We start from the raw sequence: 25,803 nt of genomic DNA, 5'->3' as shown, positions 1-25,803 counted from the left end.
GGGGAAGGTAGATGATAGCTATATAATAAAGGACCTTAAATGTCATCTAAGAAGTATAGATTATAAGTGATGAGCAGTCCATGAAAGTATTTGAGAACTGAATGAGAAAAATTCTAATTCCAAAAGACATATCTGACTATATCCTGAATCACATCAGTTGAACAGAGTGAGAGAATGGGCTTTGTATAGCCATAGTGTTTGACTTCATTTGTTTCTGTTACAGTAGGAAATGTTATACTTCTGTTGTTTATTTAAATCTACAAGGACACACCCAGCCAAAATACACACAGTGCTAACAATCAAGGTAGACTGTTCCCGACTCTGTAGTATGTATGTATGTATGTATGTATGTATATATGTATGCATCAATTAATTTATTGAATTTATTGGGGTGACCCTAGTTAATAAAATTATATAGGTTTCAGGGATACAGACTCTGTAGAATTTGTTATCTAAAGTCCCAAAGGACCAATAAAAAGACAAAACACTAAGAACTATTTACTCACATTAATAAAATATACTGCTGAAGTCACAAAATTGATGCTTGGAAAGGAAGACTACCCAATGTGACCAACTAAAGGAATTTTCCTAGTTCAAGATTGCTAACTTTGGAAAAATATATACCAAGTAATTTCTCAGCAAATCTGCTTTACCTGGCAAGGGAAAGGCTGTCAATAAAATTCCCTACAAGCAAGTAACTTTCTTTTGCTCTCTAATCTTTTAAGACCTACATCCTCTCCATCATTTCCTCACTATGTTTCTTTTCTTTCTTTTTTTTTTAGTAAATGGGAAAGTCATTCAGCTGATATTATTGTAAGAAGAAATAAAGAGAAAACACTCATTAAGACTATATATCCAAGAAAATGGGGACACAGTCAGAAGGGAAGGAATCAAAGATACCCTCCACTTAAACAAATGCTTTGCTCTTAAGCTAAAGCAATTGTGATTAACTCCTAGGAAAGGCTAAGAGTCACCTAGGATCACAAATAATAATAATAAAATTAGCAGTCATTTGTGTCTGACAGAACAGGAGATAAAATGCGGCAAGAAAGAAACACTAGCACGATGTGGGGCAAGGAGACAATGTTCCCTGAGGAAAGTGTGTTATATCACCAGTGACTGCTTTAGAATACTCAGGACGTAAAGGGAGGGTTGGAAACCAATAGCACCTGTGCTTTGCTTATATAAACGGAGCCATGCATTCCCTGAAAGTTAATGACAAGGAAAGGCATGGTACATTAAGGCTCCTCTTATGTGACAATCACAACAGCTGCCATTTATAAGTTGAGATGGTTCCCCATTATCTCTAATCCTTGGAGCATGTCTGGAGATACTAATATCCCCTTTATATGGGAAAAACCTAAAGCTTAATGAGGTTGGGGTAGGGGTCAGAACCTGTCCATGACTTCTCAGCACCTAGTGGCTGAACCAAATCCTAAAATCAAATCTTACTAACTTCTAAGCAAATGCACTAGATTGGAAAGAATGAGTGTGAATTTTATGGGGAAGACAGAATGCCAGAATAATTAAAGAAAGTAATGGTAGACGTAATGAAAGAAGAGGCCAGAGGCCCAACCATCAACTGCAGAAAGAGAGCCAACTTACCAGCATATTTTGTAGTGTTAGATTCATCCATGGACCAAAAGCAATAATCAAAGGCAAATACCTGAATAAAAGAACAAAATATTAAACTTAAAAATTCATTGACTTCTATGAGTAAATCAGACTGCAAAAAAATAAAAAATTCACTGATGAAGGTGAGGATGCCTGCTACAGTCTGATTTTTTAAAAACCTCCATAGGTTTGATGCTTTATTAACCCTTAAGTTTCTTTTTGACTAAACTGTTGGTTATCTTCTAGTACTAGGCTAAGCTATACATGAAAACTACTACTTATCCAGAATTCAAACAAGCAAACATCTTAACCAAATTTTTTAAAAATTATACATTTAGTGAGAAAAAATAATGACTCCTCTACCAAGTCAACAGTTCTGCTGTAACCCTCTGGCTGGATCTCCCACAGCTTCTCAAGAAACACTAAAGCAATCAACTTTCATTTAAACCAATTTCTTCTAACTTTCCATGACACTACCATTTCTAGCACAGCCAAAGCTCAAAACTCCCCATGCTGTCATCTTGGACACCATCTCCTCTTCTATTTCAGCATGCAGTCTTGGGCCCAGCATTGTTAATAAATCAGTAATTCACTCTTGCATGCATTAATTTTCTGCATAGTTACTGAATGCGTACTGTTATGAGGAATGACTGATGCTACCTCCCTCAGGACCCTCATCTAATCATTGTCTTCCATGCATAAGACCACCACTCATGTTACAGGCATCATTATCAAATACATAAGGCAACATTCCCTAAAGTGTGCTCCAAGAAACAGTAGTTTCATGAGACAGTCCATTAAAACAAAGAGACTAAACTGTGTTGGAAATGGTGTATATTTTGCTCTGTTTGAGATTTTCAATGTTTAAGGTTCTGAAAAGTCCTCCAGCAAATAAATCAATTTAATTAACTTTTTATTTTTCCAATTAATTTTGGTGAGGAGATCCTTTCTTGAGTAACACCTGTCAACATGTCTTGAAACTAGTGCTTCTCAATATACCTACCTCTGGCCCAGGTGACTCAGCAGTTACTTTCCTGGGCTCCTTTTTACAGCTTCCCTCCATCCATCCATCCCCCCTGCCCCGTAGTACACATAGCAAATTACAAACCTTCCAAAGACAAGGACTCTTTAATGCCTAATCATTTCCAAGGGATCTTAAGCACTGAGCAAACAGAATCTCTTTGACCTGGCATTTGAGACTGGCCACAGTGAGGCCTTTCCAGGTTATGTCCCCCAACTTCTTTATGCTTCAGCTGAACTCATCAGTACCTTAGAGTCACAACCCCACCTCTGCTGGTGATCTCCTCATTTCCACCCTTCAAAATGCTTCATACTCCTTAAGGCCCAATGCAATACATTTTTCTTCTAGGAAGCATTCTTTCATGCAATCCAAAGGAATTAGCTTTCCCTTCTCTAAGCTTTCACAACACTGTGTAATCATGTGTGTGTGTGACACCTATACCAATTATTCTACTTTTCACTAATCCTGTGTATCATCCACCCATATGTTTTATCTCCGCTGGTAAACTAAGTTCCTTAAGATCAAGAGCCACACCTGATTTATATTTGTATCCTTCAGTATTCATAGTAATTGCTTTAAAATTATTTATTGTATGACTAATGGCATTGAAACCTTACATGAAAGCAGGTACTTTCTTCATCATCAAAAGATTAAGTTATGCTCTCAATAGTTTCAGCACTACATATACTTTAATGCTTTTAAAACTGATTCAAGTATGCACACAACTTACACCATCCATCTCGAGTCCAAATTCAATTTTGTGATTTATGCAAACATTCACTCTGACCTTACAACAAACAAGGCTAAAATGAGCAGCTATGAAACAATAGTTTCAGCCAACAGAGTGTGGAATATTTACTGCATTCAGAGGGCTGTTCCAATGACTTGAGAGACCACACAGGCATAATCCAGTTCATCATCCTGCCTCTAGGCAGAACCGAACTTCAATACTTTCCCTGAGAGATGAAGATCCGTCTTGTTTTCAAACATTTCCAGAAAAGGGGATTTCACAACCTCCTTTTAATGGCATCTTATTATACTTAATGTTCATTCCCAGGACATTTTCCTTTCCTTTTAACCTAAGTCAACTCTCCTTACTTTAAATGGCCAAAAGAGGCTACTTTCTAATTTTTATGTACCTTTCTTATTTTCCTGTGTCCAACCTTTTGGCATCTCTATGCCAGACTGGAAGGAGAGTTGTCTTAGGCTACATATTAAATACACTGAGACACGTAATTACAAAAAAAATCTCAATATTTTAAGTAAATTTACAGTTTTGTGTTGGGCCGCATTCACAACCATCCTGAGCCATCTGCAGCCCACGGGCTACAGGTTGGACACCCCCGCTCTAGAGTCTCAATGAATTCCTCTTAGTAGGGGCTCTATAAATGAAACAATCATTTATTTCCTTTATGTCAATTTTCACACCTAGCTAAAACTTACTTTTACAGCTTGCTATTTTATATACAAGGTAAGAAAGCTAGAGATTTTACATTCCCAGTAATGCTACTTAAAATACAATGAAATCCACTCCAAATTCAGGATCCAACACTCAATGATAATTATTCCAAAATTTTGTGCCATTTCTAACAAACAAACAATTAATAGTTTAAGGCTGTTTTTGCTCATAAAGAAAATATTTTAAGTGTTTGCTTCCTAAAATTCAGACAAATGTTAAAACGCAGCAGAGAAGAAAGGGGCCCTGACAGTACTGGTAGATACTTGATACAACTGTTCTTTGCCTGTCAAATACCAGCCTCTCCCTGAGCTGAATTGTGTCTCAAATTTCAAACCCTTTGATCACAGGCATTTTAGAATGCTCATCCCTCAAGCCAGTCATGGTTATTATTTTACTAAATGTTTACCAGTAAGAAAGCTGAAGGCCAGAAATCTGAGGGGTTTCCCTAAAAATTCAAAAGCAAGTGAATAGAAAAACTGTTATAACTTTTTTTCTTTAATGCATGCCACAACTGATTGCCCCTTTTACAAAGCTCTACAGCACTCCGTAGCTTCCATGGCACTAGTTCACATGTTGTTCAGTGTGGGTCTCACCTCCATTCTAAAAGTGAATCTATTGGGGGCAGGGACTTCAGCTCATGTGCCTCATAGTACCTGGGTCAGTACCTTATACAGAGCAACTGCTGTACATAATGTTTCTTCAATAAGTAAACATAATACCAGCAGAAGGAGTTGGAATGCAGACAAGAACACAGAATGGATATGAGAACTATTAAGAATAAGCAGAGGTTCAAATTGCCAAGATACATTTTCAGATGTTTTCATTATTTTCCAATGCATGCTTTGGGGGAACTTGGTCCCTTCAGCAGTTAAATACAGATCTGGTCGCAAGATGGGCACTGGGGTCCTCTTAAGCACCATCATGCCATGGTTCATGTGGATAAAGTATGGCCACATCATGTATAATGTATAGTTTGCACAGAAATTAAAATAATTATTTGTTTGACTATTGCTAGGATAATTTTAGTTATGACTGTTACTAAGAGTTTCAAAGAAGTTTAAAACAATTTCTTTGTCCTCTCATTTTCCTTGCAATCTTGTTAATACTATAAACTATTCATAAAATATTATCTCTTTTCATGGACATTTACTTATAATTTAATTACAAAAGGTTTATAACAAAAGGAAATATGATTATCTTAGGTTTTACAGAAGTTTTGGCTTTCTAATACAAAATCCACTGATATTTCAAATGAGCTAACAAAACTACTTTCTTGATAGTTATCCTTGGAAATGGACCACTTCAAATAAAAAGAAGTTAATTTTTTCAAAGCTAGCACATCATATTAGAGAAATATGTTAAACTTCTAATTCCTTTAATAAGAATTCCTAAATTCTTATTTCATATTCATTATAGAGTCACTAGTATCTTAAGTGACATGTAGGAGGTGTGGGATTTCTTAATGCACACAAGTGAGTAGAAAAATAAATCAAATTTGGAAACCATGTGTAAATTTCCTATTTCATCAATGCCAATTAACACTGTGAGGCCTTTATTTGTAATCGCATCCATACATTGCCAAGTGCTTTCAACTAGAAAAAGAGCCAAAAGTACAGATGTTCCCCAGTTGTCTTTAAAATCTGAAAGGCACTGTCTTGTTTTCAATAAAATGTCATTCCACCTTCTCTGAATCCTACTCCTTCCCCTTCCTTTGTAATTTGTAAAATTCATACCAGCATTTAATTCCCTTCAGCTTGTGGTCCACATCTGCTCTACCTTCATCACTCTCTTAAAAAATGTTGGCTTTGCATCTTTGTGAACCACTGAACAGCTAGTAAAGTTACTACAGGTTGTTTTTAATAAGAAAAACGTGTTGAGTGATACATATTCTGAGGTGAAGGTGTTCCAGCACTCTGGAGCAGGATGCAGCATAGTCAAACTCCACTCTTATCTGAAAGTCCAATCTGATGGCATTTCAGCAAAATTCAATTTACAATTTTAAAAAAAGGAAGAAGGAAAGAATCTTGAAGAACCAGAAGGCATCAGCATTCTAAGAAATGTGATCTGGTAGTCAGTTTCTGGACCTATAAAATCCAAACGTAACAGTACTTACAACTGCATTACCTGTGTTTCCTTCCTTTCATTCTTTCTACCTGCATGCTTTCTCTTCTATGTTACCTAACTGTAAAATATTTAATCCAGAAAGCAATCAACGAATACCCATTTTCCACTTTTCTCAGTTTTAGGTATCTTAGGGAACTCAAATATGTATTATTTGTACTCTAGTTGCTTATGGTCTAGTTGAAAAGACAAGGATGAAACAATTATTCTTGAAAATAAAAAAGTACATGTCTTTCAAAATTACTTTAACACGTCTCACAGCCCTTCTCCAGGAAAAAAGTGATTAACGCAATACTACTCTCTAAAGAATTTAATTTTATACAAAGAATATTTCCAAACATACAAATTTTTTGCAAAGTGAGTCAAAGCCTACTCCCTTTCAATTTCTCCTTATTAAAACCTTTCAATGCCATCTCAAATGTCACTCCCTTATGAAACCTTTGTTAAGGACACTACTTCTTATTACTCTGAATTTTAAATTTGTCTAACTACATTGTGTGTCTTACACACACACACACACACACACACACACACACACATACACACAGAGGTTTTCTTTGTTCTGCCACATCATTAATTCCTAGAGAACAAGACTTTGGTTTTCTCACTGTTTTTATTGTCTACAATGCTGCCAAACAAAAATACTCTGCGAGTATATTTTTAAAGCAGCTTCTTGGTGAACTACCTTTTAATTAAATGATCTTGTAAAACTGTGTTTTCACATGTTTCCTCTGCAGCACTGCAATAGAGTCAATAACACAACAGTACTTGGTCAACATCTCCCTTTTCACTTCACCTGTGGAAGTGACAAGGCTGGTGTCATCCTTTAGACACTTTTTGTGTTCATTGAATTCCCACTCTTTTCCTGAAAAGACAGAAGAAAGCTCCCATATTTTCCTATAAATTACATCAAGAGTCAGCCATCTCTTCAGTTCTGAGACCTTCTACCAATGACTGAGAAATTGTCTGGGTGTCTTAAGCACAGTGGGAAGTCCAAAAGGGGGAAAAAAGAAAAGAAATTGTAGACATTAGAGGGAATCCCTCCTTCCTGTAATCCTTTCCCTCTCCTCACTTCCCTGCCCACTGGGCTACAAATTATTCTTTAAGACCTGCCTAAATGTCACCTTCTCCAGCGTTTCCTCATCCTCTTCTGCATATTTATCCCCCTCTGTGCTACTTTACTTGATAGGCTCCATCTCTCTAATACATACTCTACCTAAATAACTGCACATTTTACATTAAATTAGGACTTTGGGAATTTAAACAAAATGTCTGTTAACACAATGCTGGGTGCATAGTAGTAATTCAGTATATAGCAGCCACTGTTATCATTGGAACAGTATCTACTCATGGGCTCCTCTCCCCAGTTAATAGTACCGCTACCACCTACAAAGTATTTATTACTATGTATCAGGCACCATCCTAAGTGCTTTATATTCTCAGCAAGCTGGGAGGCTTCCTGAGCCAGGGACTATGATAATTTATTTCCTTATTCCCTACAGCTATACAGCTATAGATACAGTCAATAGGTGTTCAGTATTTGCTGAATCAAATAGAGAAATGAAAAAAGGCAGAAAGGGTCCACGTGGCCATGAGTAGAAGAGTTGCTACAGTTTGCTGAGTTCTGCGTCAAAAGCATCAATGCAAAACACACTACTTCCTAGCTCCCAAATCCAGAATCAAAGGGTTTGGCAGGGGGAAAGACCCACTCTGTGAGAACTTGTTTTGTTTGCATACAGGAGTGTGTCTCTCTCCTCTCATTCTATACTGTCATCCTACTCTCTCTGCACAATTAATCTACTGTTCACATCTGCGGACCCAGCTGCTATTAACAGCCTGTTCTATCTACTCTCTACTTTGAAAACTGAGTTCAAGATCTCTCCACAAATCCCCATTTCTCCAATTTTATAAATATTGCTTTGCCAATGTCCAGTTTTGTGGTTACTTTTCAACTTTGTCAATTTGAGAGTACAATTTATATAAAAGACACATGCCAAATTTTTTCACATCTCACCATACTCTGTTATAAGAATTGTCAGACCAAGAAAAAAATTAAAGTAGTATGTTTCATGCCATGTTAAAATTTTCCTTTTATTTTTTATATTTTACTGATTATGCTATTACAGTTGTCCCATTTTATTCTCCCCTTTATTTCCCTCTGCCCCGCACCACCCTTCCCACCACATTCACCCCCCACCCCAGTTCATGTCCATGGGTTGTACATATAAGTTCTTTGGCTTCTCCATTTCCTATACTATTCTTAACCTCCCCCGTCTATTTTGTACCTACCATTTATGCTTCTTATTCCCTGTATCCTTTCTCCCTTTCTATCCCTCCCCCTCCCCACTGATAATCCTCCATGTGATCTCCATTTCTGTGATTTTATTCCTGTGCTAGTTGTTTGCTTAGTTTGTTTTTGTTTTTGTTTTAGGTTCAGTTGTTGATAGTTGTGACTCTGTTGTCATTTTACTGTTCATATTTTTGATTATCTTATTCTTACATGCTAAGCTTTAACACTTTTCTCTTTTTCATTGCTTTCTCCTATTATCAGATATGGAAAGAGCCCTAAGAAAAAAAAAGAGTTAAACTTCATTCCTCTTGGAGAAGCTAGACTGAAAGTGAAAGGAGAGCCCAGCACCAAAAGCCTGTCTGATCACTGAGAGTGTCTTCACTGCTGCTATGTGCTGGAGCCAATACAGCTCTGCCAGCCCAACTCTAGCCCGTGCTTGCACATCTCTGCTCCTGGGCACTACAGAAGGAGTGCCAGAGTAACCACCCCTATTATTGGTGAGCTCCAGTGATAAGATACCACCCATCCATTTAAAAAGCTGTCAAGTAACTGCTGTCTTTTTACAATGTAATTAATCATCTCCTTCATATATGGCTATACACACACACACACACACACACAATGTATGTATGGCTATAACCATTTCCTTTATAGATGATAATGTAATTAATCTTTTCCTTTATATATGTCTATATATATGGCATACCAAACAATGCCTTGAATTAGTTAATATTGCCTGACTGTGAAGATGTCAAAGCATTTCAAAGACACAAAGCAAGCCAACAGCATCCACAAGCAGTAAGGCACTGTTCCCGATCTCAGGGAATTCGCAGTCTGTCACAGGAAATGGCTGCGCTGTGGAAAGTACTACTCTGAATTGCAGTTCCACTTTCTAAGGGCACATGGAGAAGTGTCTCTTCAAACAACTAAGTCATCTTTGCATTCATTTATTTTCTCTTTCCCCCTCAAGATTTACTGAGACATAATTGACATATAGCACTGTATAAGTCCAAGTATACATCATAATGATTTCACTTACATATATTGTGGAATGAAAGGTATTTACTGAATAGCTATTATGAGCTGGTTAAGACAGAAATAAGTCCCCACTTACAAGGATCTCACGCTCTATTAGAGGAAAATAACCAAATGAAGGGAGGAGTGCAAAATACAGAAATCAGTATAGGGTTCAGCAGAAATACAAAGAAGGAATAATTACACTGCAGGGCAATGGCTTGAGTGGGGTGGAGTGAGGCCCAGGAAGGTTTCTAGAAGAGGCAAAGGCTGGACTGAATTCTGAAAGATATTGCTGAGAAGACAATTAGGAAAAGCATTCCAAGTAAAGGGTGAAGGTAGCAAGCAACTGAGAGAAGGAGGAGTTGGATATGATTGGAGCAGTGTGCAAAGAGCAGTAAGCAGGGGAAGAAAGAGGGAAAACTTGGGGGTAGGCTGAGATAATATCATGTGAGACTTTATGTGCCTTATTAAGAAGCCTGGAAGTCAGCTTGTTGGCAAATGACAGGATCATATTGTTTGGAATGACAATTGTGGCAGTAATGTAGACCATAAACTGAACAGGTATAAGATAAGAGAAAAAAGGCTAATTAGCAAGTAATTATGATGAAGGTAACAGTTTCTAATTCCCATCCTTAGCAGAGATAGAAAGGAGCTGTAGTGAACACATTTTCCCCCCAAAATCCTATATGCCATTTATTCTAGAAACAGCACCTTTTCTTTGGAGAGTTGTACTAAGCTCCATTCCAGCCATTTTGTTTTCATGGTTTGCTGCCATGTTTTTAATATGGCATATAAAATCATACAAGGTCTGTCCAGAAAATATCTAGACATGTAATATGAAAAATAGATACATTTATTGAAGATACAAGATACAAGAAACTTTGTATATAGGACAATGACACCTCAGGTCCCTTCAAAGCAAGACCTTGGGACCTCACACAGTTCTCCCAGCATCTCTACCACTGCTTAAAACACTCTGCAAAATCCTTTGTTGGAAATGCCATCAGCTGTACCACTGTATTTTCCTGAATCTAATGGATGGTCTGAAATCTATTCTCTTTCAAAGGTAATTTTAGTTTGGGGAAAAGCCAGAAGTCACAAGGCACCAAATCTGGGCTGTAGGAAGGGCTGAGTCACCTGGGTGATTTGAGGGTTTGCCAAAATCTCTGCATGAGATGTAGTGCATGAGCAGGCATGTCTGTCGTGATGAAGCTGCCAATCACCAGTTGTCCACAGTTGTGGTGGTTTTCATTGTATTGCATCTCTCAACCAATGAAAAACATTGAGACAGTACTCCTTATTAATTATTCAGCCTGGAGGGGGGTACTCATGATGGACAACATCATCCCAATCAAAAAACACAGTTAACATGGTCTTTATCTTACTGAGACTTTGCTGCGCCTTCTTCAGACGTGGAGAACCAGGCAACTTCCATTGGGACAACTGGGCCTTCATTTCTGGATCATAGCTGTAGACCTATGATTCATCTCTGGTGATAACCTTTTTGAGGAAATCTGATTCATTGGTAGAGGTCTGAAGAAAGTCATTAGCAACTGCAGCACGACGTTCCTTCTGCTCTAGTAGCAGAAGCCAAGGAACGAATTTTGCTATGACACATCTCATGCCAAGATTCTGCATCAAAATCGGACACAGCAGGTTTTGGAATCCTCAGATCAGCTTCCAGTTTTCTCACTGTCGGTTGCCGATCTTAGTTGATTGCAGTTCATACACCAGGGGTGTCCAACTCATTTTCACCTGGGGCTAAAATTATTTTAGGACTATATAAATGTAACTACTTAACTGTTCAGGAGTTGAAATTACATTCAGCCCTTGGAAGGCAACAGCGAGGCTGATGTGGCCCCTGGAGAAAATGAGTTTGACAGTCCTGCCATATATGTTAACATTCTCAGGTGTTCTGCTTGCTGCAGGCCTTCCACAATGTGGATCGCTTTCAACAGATTCTTGACCATCTTTGAATTGTTTGTGCCACACTTTTATTTGCACTGCACTTACTGCATTGTCCCCAAAAGCCTTCTGAATTATCTGAATACTTTCCATGAAGGAATGTTCAAGCTTAACACAAAATTTGATACAGATTCATTGCTCTACTCACTCAGTCATTTTGAATGAAACAGCCACACAGTACATATGCTCACTCAACAGTGTCTATTGCCCTCACTGACTAGTACAGTGAAGTCATCATTGTTCATGCATGCTCATTCCAGTCCACTTTCCTTGGTTGCCAGGTTACATCAAGGTTGCACAAACTTGTTAGATTAACAATGGCTGGACTTTTTCAGGACAGACCTTGCATAGTGTATGTATGACTGTTCAGGTGAGAGGGCAAGGAAGATGCACACAGGGGCTCAAGCTGGACTATTCACAGTCCATAATCTCTTGACCACAGTTAACTGTTCCCAAGGGTCTGATGGAATTTTTGGATTAGGGACCAAGGAAGTCACAAGTCTTTCTTTAACAACTGATGCTATAAAACCTGGGACATGTTGAGGCCATGTTTCTAAGCGTATGGATCAGAGAAGCAGACAAAGCTGGATTGCAGTGAGAGAGAAATGAAAGGGACACACATGAGAATAGAGGCAGAAAATGGAGAGATAAGAAAAAGTGACTGTATTTGAACCCTAGCCACTTCCTGTCTGCAGGGTCTTTGAAACATCCCAGAGTCATTTATCTTACGATTTAGTTCCCATCATTCCAGCTGAAAGACTCCCAAATACTACAGAAAGAAAGAAATATAAGAGATGTTAAAGGAAGAAATAACCAGGCTTGATCATCCTTTGAATATAAAGCTGGAAGAAAGTCTGAATATTAACAATCCTGTGAAAAAAGGCAATAAAAAGGAAAAGTTCCCTAAAAACCAACCAGAGTTTCAAAATTTTTAAAACAGAAAGTAGTTCTACCAAATCTGAGACCAACAGTATGACAGAACATAGAGCTATTTAGCACTTACCCAACTCCAACCCTTTCAAATACTCCATTCCTTTCACGTTTAATCCTTTACCATTCAGTTTTAAAATCTGCTTCAAGCTTACTGAGGGGAGAGGGTTGGGTGTCACAAATGCGCAATCTGTGACATTTCTGGTTCTTTCAAGCTCCAATTACTACTTCCTAGAAAAACCAGTCACCCAGACAACTTCTCCAACAACACATTCAAAAGGTAAACTGTATGTTCTCAAACACTGAATATTTCTTCTTTAGCGAAAACAGCCCAAACAACAAGCTCTAAATGTTTAAGCATGTACCACAGGATACTATCTGTTGTCCCTAATGAATGAATGGTCATTGTTGCTCATTAAAAAGGAAAAAAACAAAATCCAGACTGCATTTTAGTCACCTTGACATCACCCACCATGAGCGACCTCTGGGTCTGTTTCAGAACCTCCAGATCACTACCTCCCCTTATCTACCTGTCACCCCCACCCCGGCAGTGCAGCACAGAGGCTGGGTTGACTCCAAGGCTGCAGGTTACCAGTGAGAAGGACTGGAGGGGGCTCAGGGGTTGCAAACCTGTATTGTGCAGTCAGATCAAACTGGAAAGGTTGAGAGTCACTCTGCTGGGAATGACCCTAGCCTGAGGCAAGGAGGTGCGGGTGAAAGGGGGGTTTCATGACACTCTGCCTGGTCTAGTAGGCTTTCACTGTTCTGGATTTGGAGATGGATCAATGCCGAGAGGCAAGGGAGATGGATCCCTTTTTTATCTGGGTCTATAATGCATGAAACTGGGTCCTCTGTCAGCTACATCTTTAGGAATCTAGACACACACAACTACAGAGGGAACACCTGGCTCTGAACAAAGCCAGGGAGAAGGCGAGGAGAGAAGGGTCGAACCTGCAGAACTTTCAGGTAGAAGCATGTGGCTCTATGTTTCGAAGGATTTTTTTGTTTCTTTGGCATTTTTTTTACAAATATGATTTAGAATGACAAAGTATATTCAATTGTATTATTGTCCCAAATTACCCACTGCCCTCCCTGTAACCAGATTACCTGTCCTTGACTATGTCCTTGACTGTCGGGCCTCTAGTATGAGGAATATAATTCCTGACCCAACCGACATCAGGTTTGGCCACATGACCTGCTTTGGCCAATTAAATGTGGACAAAGAGATATATGCCAGTTCAGAGCAGCAGCTCTAATAGGCCGTTGCACGGTTTCCTTTCTTCTCCCCTCTGCCACAATAACAGCAAATTCCAGCCAGGGGCAATTCCTTCAGATTGGAGCCCAGACTGAAGGCCCACCATACAGAGCCATAGCTGCTCTCAGCTAACATGGAACAACAGAGAAGTAAACCTGGTTTGTCTCAAGCTATTGAACTTCTAAGGTTGTTACTGCTGTATCACCTAGCATAAGCTGGCTAACAAACACAGTGGTTATTATAAAGTACACCTAGATTGCTACCTACTCTATATTCTGCACTCACAATTTATCATATATCCTACAGCCAGATTAATGGCTTGCATGTACAGTCTTGATCATGTAACTTTTCTATACAAAAATCCAAAATGATTCTTCATAGTCTACCAGATGAATGTCAAGATTCCCAACCCTTTATAAGCTACCTAGTTTCCTAGTTTTTTAAAACACAACTTCCTTTCAGGGACTCTATAACTAGAGTTTGTACTTCTAAAGATATCTGTAACACAGTAAGAAATATATTGTTGTTCCTGACCTCTGGTTCCTGACCAATAGGAGTATCTTTTTTTCTTGACCTAGAGATGCTAAATCCCTTAGAATTTACTGGGTGATAGTAACCTCTCTTGTTCTACTGAGGTGACCCATGGGGGGGACCTTCAATAGCTTCAGAATTGGGGCTGGATGCCAGAAAGAATGAGACTTGATTAGCCTAGAACTTTGAGTCAGACTCCATCTACTCTCCAAGAAAGGGAGAGGGGTTGGAGATTCTGTTAATAATCAATCACACCTACATGATGAAATTTCCGTAAAAATCCCTAAATGACAATGTGTTAGGAGGGTAACACACCCCAACACCAGAGAGACAGAAACTCCTGTGCTCAGGGATCCTTCCAGACCTTACCCTACATATGTCATCCAGCTGTTCATCTATACCCTTTATGATAAACCAATAAACCTACATACATGTTTCCCTGAGTTTTGCAAGCCATTGGAGGGGTCTGGGGAAACCCAGATTTGAAGCAGTCAGTTGGAGGTCCAGGTAACCTAGGGACCCACTACTTACAATTAATGGCTAAAATGAGGACAATCTTGTGGGACTGAGCTCTTTACTTGTGGGGTCTGTGCCAACTCTGGGTAGTTAGTGTCAGAATTGAACTGACTTATAGGACACCCAGTTGGTGTCCAAAGAGAACAGGAGCATTGCTTGGTGGAAAAACCCACACATTTGGTGTTAAAATTATTGTGAGTAAAGAAACAGTTTTCCTCTAACATCTATTTGTTTCTGTTCCTCACATATACCTTGATTCCCATCCCACATTTCTTTCTTTTGAAACTCGACACATACTTGTAGCCCCCTTCAAGCTCCACTTTAAGCTATAAAGCCTTCCTCCTCTGAAGTCACAAAGTACTGAAACAATGAATAATGAGGTTTATCATAATTTATTTTCCATTAGTGTTGTATATATTTAATGTTCCTGACACATTTTGAATTCTAGAGAGCAGGAACTGCTTGAACCCCATAAACTCCTCATACAATAGTTTTCACAAATGCTCTCAATTAATATTTGTCTAATTAATGACATTTGAATGGACAGTAAAAACCATTCCTAGGAAAAATGCACAGAACGGCTATGGTACCATTTTGTCCATGCAGCTGCAACATGCACAGACCCAGATATATAGGCAGAAAGGTAGATGTAGAGGCAACAGTGGAGCAGGTGCATTTAACTGGGTAGGGATACAGGCAAAAGCTCTGGAGGATGCTGAAAAAAGTCCCATACTCAGCCATGTGTTGGTCTGAAACAGTGCTGCCCAACAGACATATAATAACCAAGTTCATTAAAATGTTTTTGTAAACACATTTAAAAATTATTTTACTAATATATTTTATTTAACTCAATATAGCCAAAATATTTATCTTTGATGCCTGGTGTGTACTTTACACTTACAACACATTTCACTTCAGACCAGCCACATGCCACAAGCTCAAAAGCTTCCTGTGGCTGGATGGCCACTGTCCTGACCAGTGTGGGTCTAGAACTCATCACTTTTGAGGCCAACTTAGCTTTTAGAAATTCACCAAGCAAAGCAAAGGGGCCATAGCAAATGATGGCAGTCACAGCTTGTAAAACAAATCTGAATGAAACTACACTTCAGAAGACACAAGCTGTACGTAACAAGATCTTCCCCTTCTTTTTTTTTCTGAGTCATTTTTATAAAGCCAAGTTTATGGTACATCGATATGCTTTTTTAAAGGATGTTGTCTTAAAAAAAACAGATACACAAACAAATGAAACAAAACTGAGAGCCCAGAGATAAATGCACGGGCAAATAATTTTTGATAAGGGACTCCAAAACATGAAACGGAGAAAAGAAAGCCTCATGCAAAAAAATAAAACTACACAGTTATGTGTCACCATACATGCAAATTAACTCAGAATGGATCAAAGACCTAAACATAACACCTGGAACAACAAAATACATAGAAGAAAACATAGGTACCAAACTTATGTACCTCGGTCTTGGAGAGGATTTTATGAATTTGACCTTGAAAACAAGGGAAGTAAAAGAAAAATTAATAGGAACCCTAGCTGGTGTGGCTCAGTGGACTAAGCACCAGCCTGTGAACCAAAGGGTCGCTGGTTCTATTCCCAGTCAGGGCACATGTCTGGGTTGCAGCCTAGGTCCCCAGTAGGCAACCATACATTGTTGTTTCTCTCCCTCTCTTTCTCCCTCCTTTCCCTTCTGTCTAAAATTAAAATAAATAAATAAAATCTTTAAAAAAATAAAAATTAATAAATGGGACTATATCAAACTAAAAAATTTCTGCACAGCAAAAGAAACCATCAATAAAACAAAAAGGCAACCAACTGAATGGGACAATATTTGCAAACAACTCCAATAAGGGGTCAATATCCAAAATATATAAAGAACTCATACAACTAAACAACAACAAAATGTAATTACAAAATGGACAGAGGTTGAACAGACACTTCTCCCAGGAAGACATATAAATAGCCAACAGGTACATGAAAAGATGCCAACTTCAATAGCTAGTAGGGAAACACAAATCAAAACCACAATGAGATATGACCTCACATCTATTAGAATGGTTATCATCAGAAAAACAAGTAGTAACAAGTGTTGGAGAGGTTGTGGAGAAAAAGCAACCCTCGTACACTGTTGGTAGGAATGTAAATTGGCATAGTCACTATGGAAAATAGTGTCAAGGTTTCTCAAAAAATTAAGAATAGAGTTATTACATGACCCAGCAATCCTTCTTCTGGATACCAACCTGAAAAGTTTGAAAATAACTTTTTGTAAAGAGATATGTACCACTATGTTCACTGCAGCATTATTCACAGCAGCCAAGACATCGAAACAACCAAAGTGTCCTCTCATAGATGACTGGATAAAGATGTGGTATACACATGTGTATATACAGTGGAATACTACTCAGCTATAAGAAAAGGTAAAATACTGCCATTTGTGACAACATGGATGAATCTTGAAAATATCATGCTAAGCAAAATTAGTCAGATGGAAAAAGTCAAGAACCATATTTCACTCATGTGGAATATAAAACTGAAAGTAACAAATGAACAAACAAGACAAGCAAACAAACAAAAGCTCATAGACACAGACAAGAGAATGGTGGTTACCAGAGGGAAGGAGGGAGGGGGAGTAGAAAAGGATAAAGGGTGAGGGGTCAAATATATGGAGATGGAAGGAAACTTGATTTTGGGTGGTGAACACGCAATGCAATACACAGATGATATATTATAGAACTGTATACTTGAAACCTATATAATTTCATTAACCAAAGTCGCACTAAGAAATGTAATAAAATGTTTAAATGATACTAAGTTCAAAAAGCAATAACTTTATTTTGCTTTAATGTCATTTTCTTCTGTTCATGATTTTGAGGGATTAAACACCTTGATGTTTCGTAGTGCCTAGCCTCACTTGTAAATAAAATAAACAAAACATTAAAAGCAAATTTAATTAACAAGGTCAAATTGTTCAAATAAATCATACATATACATATAAATATTAAACTTAGTGATCATGAAAATAAATGGGCAACTAAGTAAAAACTGATATAATCCTAAACAAAGTGATTTTGCAGATATTTACATTTTGGGCAAACTCTTCCTTACTCTTTCCCCCATCTTTGCCCCACAAAACCCACCAAGCAGAAAAACGACCTTACAACCATGTGGTGCAACAGAAAGTATTCACGACTGTACCACATTGGCACTCAGAAAAACTAGGGCTGGAGCCAGCCTCTCCTACTGGCTGATCTTGGTCAATTCATTCCTTAAGCTTCAATCTCCTTGGTCTTATGTAACAGGGTTACAATGGTCTGAGCTGAGAAATGTCCAGCTCTGTAGTGTTCACTTCACACACAGAAGGTGCTCAATAAACACTGAGGGAGGGAAGAAAGAAACAGAAAAAGGAGGAAGAATTTATTTGTTGTCCTCTACCTGTGTTGAATGTGGCTACTCAGGAAGGCAAGATACTTGTACCAGATGTGACAAAAGCATGAAAAGTGAAGAGTCCTAGAATGTTCTGGGCATTCTGGCTGCCATCTGGGAGACTAGGAACTGGGTTTCTGAAGACAAAGCTATTATGACCAAGGACATTTGCCTGTTCTCTCCCAAAGAGTACATGTAACAGCATAGTTAGACAGTGCTTCTCCGCACACCTTTTCCCTCTATACTATCTCCTACCAAAATCCAAAGGTTATGAGAAGGTAGCTAAACTAACAAGCAATTTCCCCCTCCTCTACTTGCAATATCTCTAAGACAAAAACCTTGGACTTAAAACTGTAGTCACACTGGTAAAAAAAAAAAAAACACACCCTTAGCAACTCTGAAAATTATGAGACAAAGGCTCTTAGTATTTTTTTCCTTCTAAACTAAAGAGGCATAGAAAAGGTGTCTCCATGTTTCTCAAAAAGCTACTTTTTTTTTTTAAAAAAAAGGGGGGGAACTAGAACACACTCTGTAACATTACATAATATGCTACTGTGAGAGAATTAAAAAGCATGTGCAGTTGGCCTACACTGAAATAAATGTTTCTCTGCTCAGGAGTCCAAATTTACAAAAAGTAGCACCAAAAAGAACATCCAAATATACAGTATAAGACAATGTATAAACAAGAATTTACCTGACCTTTCTAGGGCAGAGACTACAAACCTTATTGGGCATCTATATCAAATGCTTTGCCAGCAATTCCAATTCAACCCACCCTAAAATTGAACCCATCAGTGTGTCCCTGCAACAAACCAGCTCTTTCTTCTTTAGTTCCTGATGAATTTTCAGTCACTTAGAGTCAAACTTCAGTCATGTCTTACTCCTTGTGCTATATTTTCTTCTCCTACACGCTGTCAGCATCCAAGTCCTAGATACTTTATTTCTGCAACGTTTTGATAATTCTTCCCATGGCACCGCTCCAGTGCAGGCCCCGGTGACTGCTTTTCTGGCACATTTTACTGAATACCATTTCCATCCTTCCCACTGACCAAATCAAACTCATTCTGTGCTCTGCTTTCAGATTAACCTTCTGAAAGGGAGCCTCAACTGCACCACTGCTTTGTTCAAAATAGGCTTTTGAGAAATTGAAGGTATCAAGGCCCAACCCTGGCATCATGTCATTCACAGCTTGACAGCTCACACAATATTCCAGTGAGGGACGCACCAGGCTGTGCCTCCATTCCCTTACTGAAGAAAATCTCGGTTGCTTCCGGTCTGGAGCAATTAGGAATGAAGCTGCCACAAACACAAACCTGCAGGTCTGTGTGTGGAGAGCCACCATTTGTGCACATTCCTAGCAGCATGATCGCTCGGTCAAGTGATAATATGCTTAGCATTGTGAGAAATGTCAAAACTATGTTCCAAAGTGGCTACCCTACTTTTCAGTATCACCAGCAAGAAACAAGCACTTGTGTACTTCACATCCTCGCCAGCTTTGATGGTATCAGGTTTTTGGATTTTAGTCACTCTAACAGGTATGGAGTAAAATCTCGTTGTTGTAATGTGCAGTTCCTTAACGACATGTGACGTTGAATGCTTTCATGTGTGCATTCGCCATTTGTATATCTTCTTTGGTAAGGTTGCTGTTCAGGTCTTTTTCCCACTTTTTAATTTGATAGTTTGCTTTCTTACTGTTGAGTTTTAAGAGTTTTTTCTATGTTTTGGGTAACACTCCTTTATCAGATGTGTTTTACAAACATTTTCACCAAGTCTGTGGCTTTCTTTTCATTCTCTTAGAAGTGCTTTTGTACAGCAAACATTTTTAGTTTTAACAAAATCCCACTAATCGAGTTTAAGCTTATGGATCATGCTTTTGGTGTTGTATCTAAAAGTGATCACCAACCCTCAAATATCCTAGATTTCTCCTATCTTCTAGAAGTTTATGGTTTTGTATTTTATGTTTAGGTCTATGATCCTCTTTCAGTTAATTTTTATGAAGGGTATAAGGTAGTGTCTAGACTGATTTCTGTACATGTGGATGTCCAGTTGTTCTGCTACCAATGGTCTCTTTTGTACTTCATTTTAATATTCTCTGGTAACTTATCTTCTATAGGTATTTAATTCTCTCTTTAGCTGGATTTATTTTGCTGCTAAACCCTAAACACTAAGATTTTTATTTTGGTTTGGGGTTTGTCAGGGAGAGAATTTCTATTGGCTTATTTTCCAAATCTGTTTTGTCACTTTTATAATCTCCAGTTCTCTCCAACAGTTTAAAATCTTATATTTTACCTTTTTGAATATAATAAGCATACTCATGTTAGAATTCATGCTTAACAATTTAAACATGTCTGGGTCTATTTCTACTTAATATTTCCTCTGGTTCTTGTGCATACTGCCTTATCTTGTCATGCACTGCTTTATTTTTGTGTGCTGGACGCTGTATTTTTAAAACCATCTGTGGAGTCACTAGAGACTTAGGGCTGGCTACATTTGCTTCTGCCAAGTGCTTATGGGCACCTGCATTCTAGGATCACTTTGATCCAATTTTAATATTTGAGAGTTCCTCAATCACACAAAGATCTTGAACCACAGGGCAACACGTGTAAGGACTGGTTTGCTTTTGTTCCACCTTTATACCCCACCCAAGGCGGGGTCTCAATCCACTTTGTCAGCCCAAAGTATAAGGAATTTACCAAGCACTGCACCTCTGACAGACCCTGAACTCCAACATATCTGTCCTCCAGGTCTGCTAGGCCCTGCGAGGCTGTCGTCAGAAACTCTGCTCTGCCTTTTAGCTGCTTTTATCTGACATGCATGCACCCAAACACCAAGTTAACCTCTAAGTTTCTACCTTCTCTTGGGTCTTGATCTGGTAATACTTCACTAAGCTGGTATTTCTCCAGTGCCTTCAAATTTAGGTTTTCAATATTCTCTCAAGTCTTGGCTGTCCTCAGGTATGCGGAAGTCCAAACAGGACCCTGCATCCGATGAATTTCACAAATATTTTACTCCTTGTAGCCCTTAACACAACTGATTTTATATTATTATCTTGTGCCTATGCTCTCTAGCCCACCCCCATTAGAATGCTAGGGTCAGGTCTGATTCATGCAGCACTTGTCTCCTGCCCAGAATAATTATTTGTTAAATTGAATCAACAGTCTAGTCTGATACTTTTGCTAATTATTCATGCCAAAGCCTCATTGTTTTAAATCAATAAAATTTTTTCTTATACATCATCAAAAGTAACTTTCCCTTTTCTATTTGCTTTCAATCTTTACAGCTTTTGCAAGAAAAGACCTTATATAGTGTAGTATCTTTTTAAATAATTATGTCCATTGTGTCACTTATTTGATTTCAAAATGATTTTTATAATTTCCAGATATTCTTGATGGCATACACACACACACACACACACACACACACACACACAAATGTATAAATGTGACAACCTAACATTCATTTTATTTTGAAAATTTCATGACACTTCTCAGAAACGATCAATGGGACACCTAATGAAATCACTAAGCTATATTCACTGGGTAGAAAGGAATCAGAACATTTCTATGCATACAGAATTTGTGATCTTTTAAAAATTTGTTTTTGTGCCTCTTTTCATTTCAGTGTTTCTCCTTCACTAAGTAGCCATATATGGAATTGCTTAGGATTCCATTGCCGTTTTCTGTGGGGAAAGAATTAAATATATCACAAAGTTGACAGTCTGTTCAGAAACCTCTAAGAACCGACAGCAAGGGAAAGAAGAGCTACCAAGGGGAATACACATCTTCCTGAGTAACAGACACACTTTTTTTGGCTGCAAATTTTGGGGACTATATCCACATCAGTAACTCCTCAAAGACAATTTCCTGATCTCCTTCATCTTCCAAACTTGGCCAGGATGCCAGTGCTTATACCTCTGTAACAGCATATATTTCCTCCTTCTTAACAGACCTTATAGTATTTGTTTGGTGTGTGCCTTCCTTGCTGGAGTTCAAACTCTTAGTGCCAAGGACAATTCCTATACTGCCTTCTATAAACATAAAGGATAGGACTTAGCTTTTTGGTAGGTTTCCATACGCCAATTGTCCCTCATAACTCCAGAGTCAAGTAAGCCTAACCTATTCTGGACTTCTTACCCTCATCCAACGTATCTAAGATTCTGACCATATAACATGTGTGGGTGTAGCCTGTCTTAATCATACCTTAGAAACAAAAGCTATAACCAGCATCATTGGTCAGGGGCTAGTCGAATTTCTTCTTCCTTCTGGCACTAAGTGTTCCTCTGATACTAAATAAAATGCTCACTGGTAACAAAATCAGCCTTCAATTATTCATTCAGGAGTTGGTCATCTGGACACCCTGCTTCTCCTATTCTTTTTCCCCACCTACTCTCTAACTTTTGGGTTTCTCACTGGTGAACATGCCATCACAGGCTGGCCAGAGTAAGGGGGATGACCCCAGTTAGTAGACTTTGTGATTGGCTAGAAATTCCAGTGGAGCACATAGAGTTGGTGGATAGTTGAAACTCTATGTAAAAGTTTTCAGAATTTTTCTGATATCAACTATTTTAAGGAAGACACAGAAAAGATAATTGGTCCAGTTAATAATCAGTTACACACAATCATCCTAGATGTTACTATTTCATTCCTTCCATTTTCTAGGTGGTGATACACTATATAGTCTCAGCTCTTCCATTTACCTAACTGTGAATTGGGACATCCTGCTGAGCCTCATTTCATCATCAATAACATAGGAACAGAAACCTGATAGGACCAGAGCATTAATACCAAGAATAAAATGTATGAAACTGGTTTGTGAATGTAGAGGAGCAGACTAATTTTATATCATTACCAACATTAACTGTTTGTTTACAGCTTCACTTTATATTAGAAAGCAGATTTTTGGTTTCACAGAGAAAGGTGCTCCACATTCATAATTACAATGGATAAAATCCTGGGTTTTTACACACTTAGCCAGTATGCATGTCAAATTCCATAACAGTGCTTACCTTGGGAGGTTTCCTTAATGATGGAAATGAAAAATTTCAGTTGCAGAAGTAGAGAGGGTTATCAACACAGCAGCCACATCAGAAGGTAACAATGAAAGAGAAAAAACATAAGAGAAACTCAGCATCCTGATAACATGATCTAAAAGATATTGTAACTTCAAAAAAAATCAACACCAAATTCACTTTACTTCTTGAAGTGATAAACCCTTACTGTTTGCTCAAAAATATAGCACAGGCATAATGAATTTCTTTCCTGGTTTAACAGAACAGATCCAGTCATTCGGAGCTATTTTCAATGATTCTAAAAGATGCCAACAGAAGAGCATCAAGATAAAGAAAGATGCTGCAATCATAGTGCATACGGTCAAATACTTTTAAATCAATATTCATATTTACAGTTTTTAAAAGTTGGTATTAAAATATATGTACAAGGAGGGACTCCAAAAATCCCAGAATTATCTTCTGGAGGAAGAGCTCTTTGTAGTACAGGCTTCTCCCACTAAGTGAGTACTCTAGGAGCCCATCTGTATCAGTACAACAGCCGGCATTGTTGAGAGAGGATGTGTTTGGCTTCAGTGAATTTTTTTGAAGACTCTTTCAAAGCATTTGCTCATTTCATGGTGGGTGATTTATGAATGCACCTGCCCACATCATGCTGAATGTTCAGCAGTTTTTGAGGCCCCCGTGTCTCACCTACCCTATTCACCTGATCTCACTGCAAGTGACTTTTTTGTTTGTTTCTCCAAATGAAGTCCTCAAAGGGAAATGTTTTGCTGTGGAAGAGGTGAAACAAAAAAATGGCAAAAGCACTAAAAGGCATCAAAATCAACCAGTTCAAAACCTGTTTTGAGCAGTGGAAAAAAAGTGCCTATAGGTGTATTGCAGCATATGGAGAGTACTTTGAAGGTGACTGAAGTTTAAACATGTAAGAATAAACACACAATTTTTTATAAATAAATTCTGGGTGTTTTGGGTCCCCCCTAGTATATTTCTTCTTTTAAGTGTTCCAATTTATAGGGGATTTTCCCATTTAAAAACCATATTTCAACTCAAAACAGAAATTTAAAAGCAAATTACATCTTTCCCCATCACCAACTACTCATACACTTTTTAAAGTTTTGCATGTTTACACCTCAAAAATGACTAAAATTGCATCTGAAGAAAACTGTAAAAAGGAAATCATTTTGAAAGTAACAAACCATTAGGCTGACTTGCTTTGTAAATGTTTTCCTTGAGTACACAAAATTAAGGTGCTGAACTATATATTTATAGTATGTGATCCTATGACAGTTCTTGGCCTTCCTGATCTGGTCATTCTCAATGAACCTCCAATATCATCAATTCATAAACCATAAAGTTGTTGTTAGGTCAGTAAGGGAATTATTCCCTATGGCTTTAAGCCTTCTTTACAGGGAAAGGAAATCATGAGGCAAGAAAATGGACTTTCCAGGGTGGAGGGGTTGAAAATCCAAGGGTCCAGGCACAAAGAGCATGGTGCCCTTTCTCCTTCACCGAGCCCAGCAGAGAGCTCTGAGACCACCAGGAAAACCCAGAACCCAGCAGCCAGGAAAGACTGTCCATGGGTTCCACAGTCAGTCAGGTAGGCAATGCTAAACTTTTAAATCTAAGAAACCATGATGTTTCTACAGTGATGAAATCAAAAAGTCATCTTCTTGAAATTCTATGAATTAGTAAACAAAAAAAGCCCGTATATCATTATGTTGGACAGTTAGGCATAATGAGAACGTGATTTTTTTCTTTAGGTTTCAGAGGGGAACTCTGTCTAGAGAAACTGGTATCTCTGGCTGCTTCCAAAGCAAGTCTCCAGATTCTGTGTCTACCCTTTAAAACAAGATAAACATTTATAGTCGTTATAATAAAAATGTGCAAGTGTTTTTAATTCCACTAAGAAATTAGTGGTCTTCCACCGCTAAGAAAGCAGTGGATCTCTGCTCTGTGCCTAAAGCTTGAGGCTTCTGCCAAGAAAATTTCCTTAAGTGGAACACTGCTCTGAAAGGCATCTGTTCTGAGCAGGTATTACAATATTTAACTAAGCCTTCTCTAATTTTCTTATTTATTTTTAAAAAACCATTTAAATCACTACTTTATTTAATAAAGGAAAGGAAAGGCACTTGGTTTACAATAAGGCACTCATATGAAAAGCATGGACCAAGCTTATGAAATACAACTTTCATATTTAGGATATGATGAACCAAGTAACCTAACAGGGGCAGAGCATGCTAACAGGAACCCCAGGGATGTCTCCAGAGTTCTCCTGTGCTTCCTTTACGCCACAATGAGCATCACCAGCATCAATGAACAAGTGCTGGTTTGTAGCCAGTAGTACTTTTACCTCCTTACCTGTCCAGTAATAAAGTTATCCCTTCTTCATTGACATTCCAATATGGTTTCCTTTATTCTTATTAGGAAACCTCCTACTTCACCATTTTAAGCACTTAAAAAGTGTATCCCTCTCACTTGGGAAGATATGGGAATGCCAATGTAATTCTACTACCCTCTTTTGTTGTTCTGTTTGTTAAGAATAAATGTACAGTAGGGAGGGTTGGATGGGTGGCCTGGAATGGGAGTAAATGGGAGAAAACTGTACTTGAACAATGATTAAAAGAAAAAAAAAAAGAATAAATGTAC

General features: G+C 38.2%; 1 protein-coding gene across 8 annotated transcripts in view; it reads right to left on the bottom strand.

The window, feature by feature from the left end:
* Window positions 1-25,803, bottom strand: part of KIF13A (kinesin family member 13A) — a 201,275-nt gene that overhangs the window by 92,026 nt on the left and 83,446 nt on the right. For all 8 annotated transcript variants that reach the window (XM_036026463.1, XM_036026465.1, XM_036026466.1 and 5 more), the window contains exons 3-4: window positions 23,155-23,167; window positions 1,606-1,666 (exon numbers count right to left, since the gene is read on the bottom strand). In XM_036026463.1, the coding sequence (XP_035882356.1) occupies window positions 1,606-1,666; window positions 23,155-23,167 (74 nt within the window). The remainder of the gene's footprint in view (window positions 1-1,605; window positions 1,667-23,154; window positions 23,168-25,803) is intronic.

This window comes from Phyllostomus discolor, chromosome 5 (genome assembly GCF_004126475.2).
Source record: "Phyllostomus discolor isolate MPI-MPIP mPhyDis1 chromosome 5, mPhyDis1.pri.v3, whole genome shotgun sequence".
NCBI lineage: Eukaryota > Metazoa > Chordata > Mammalia > Chiroptera > Phyllostomidae > Phyllostomus > Phyllostomus discolor.
This window is presented reverse-complemented; position numbering and strand designations above follow the sequence as displayed.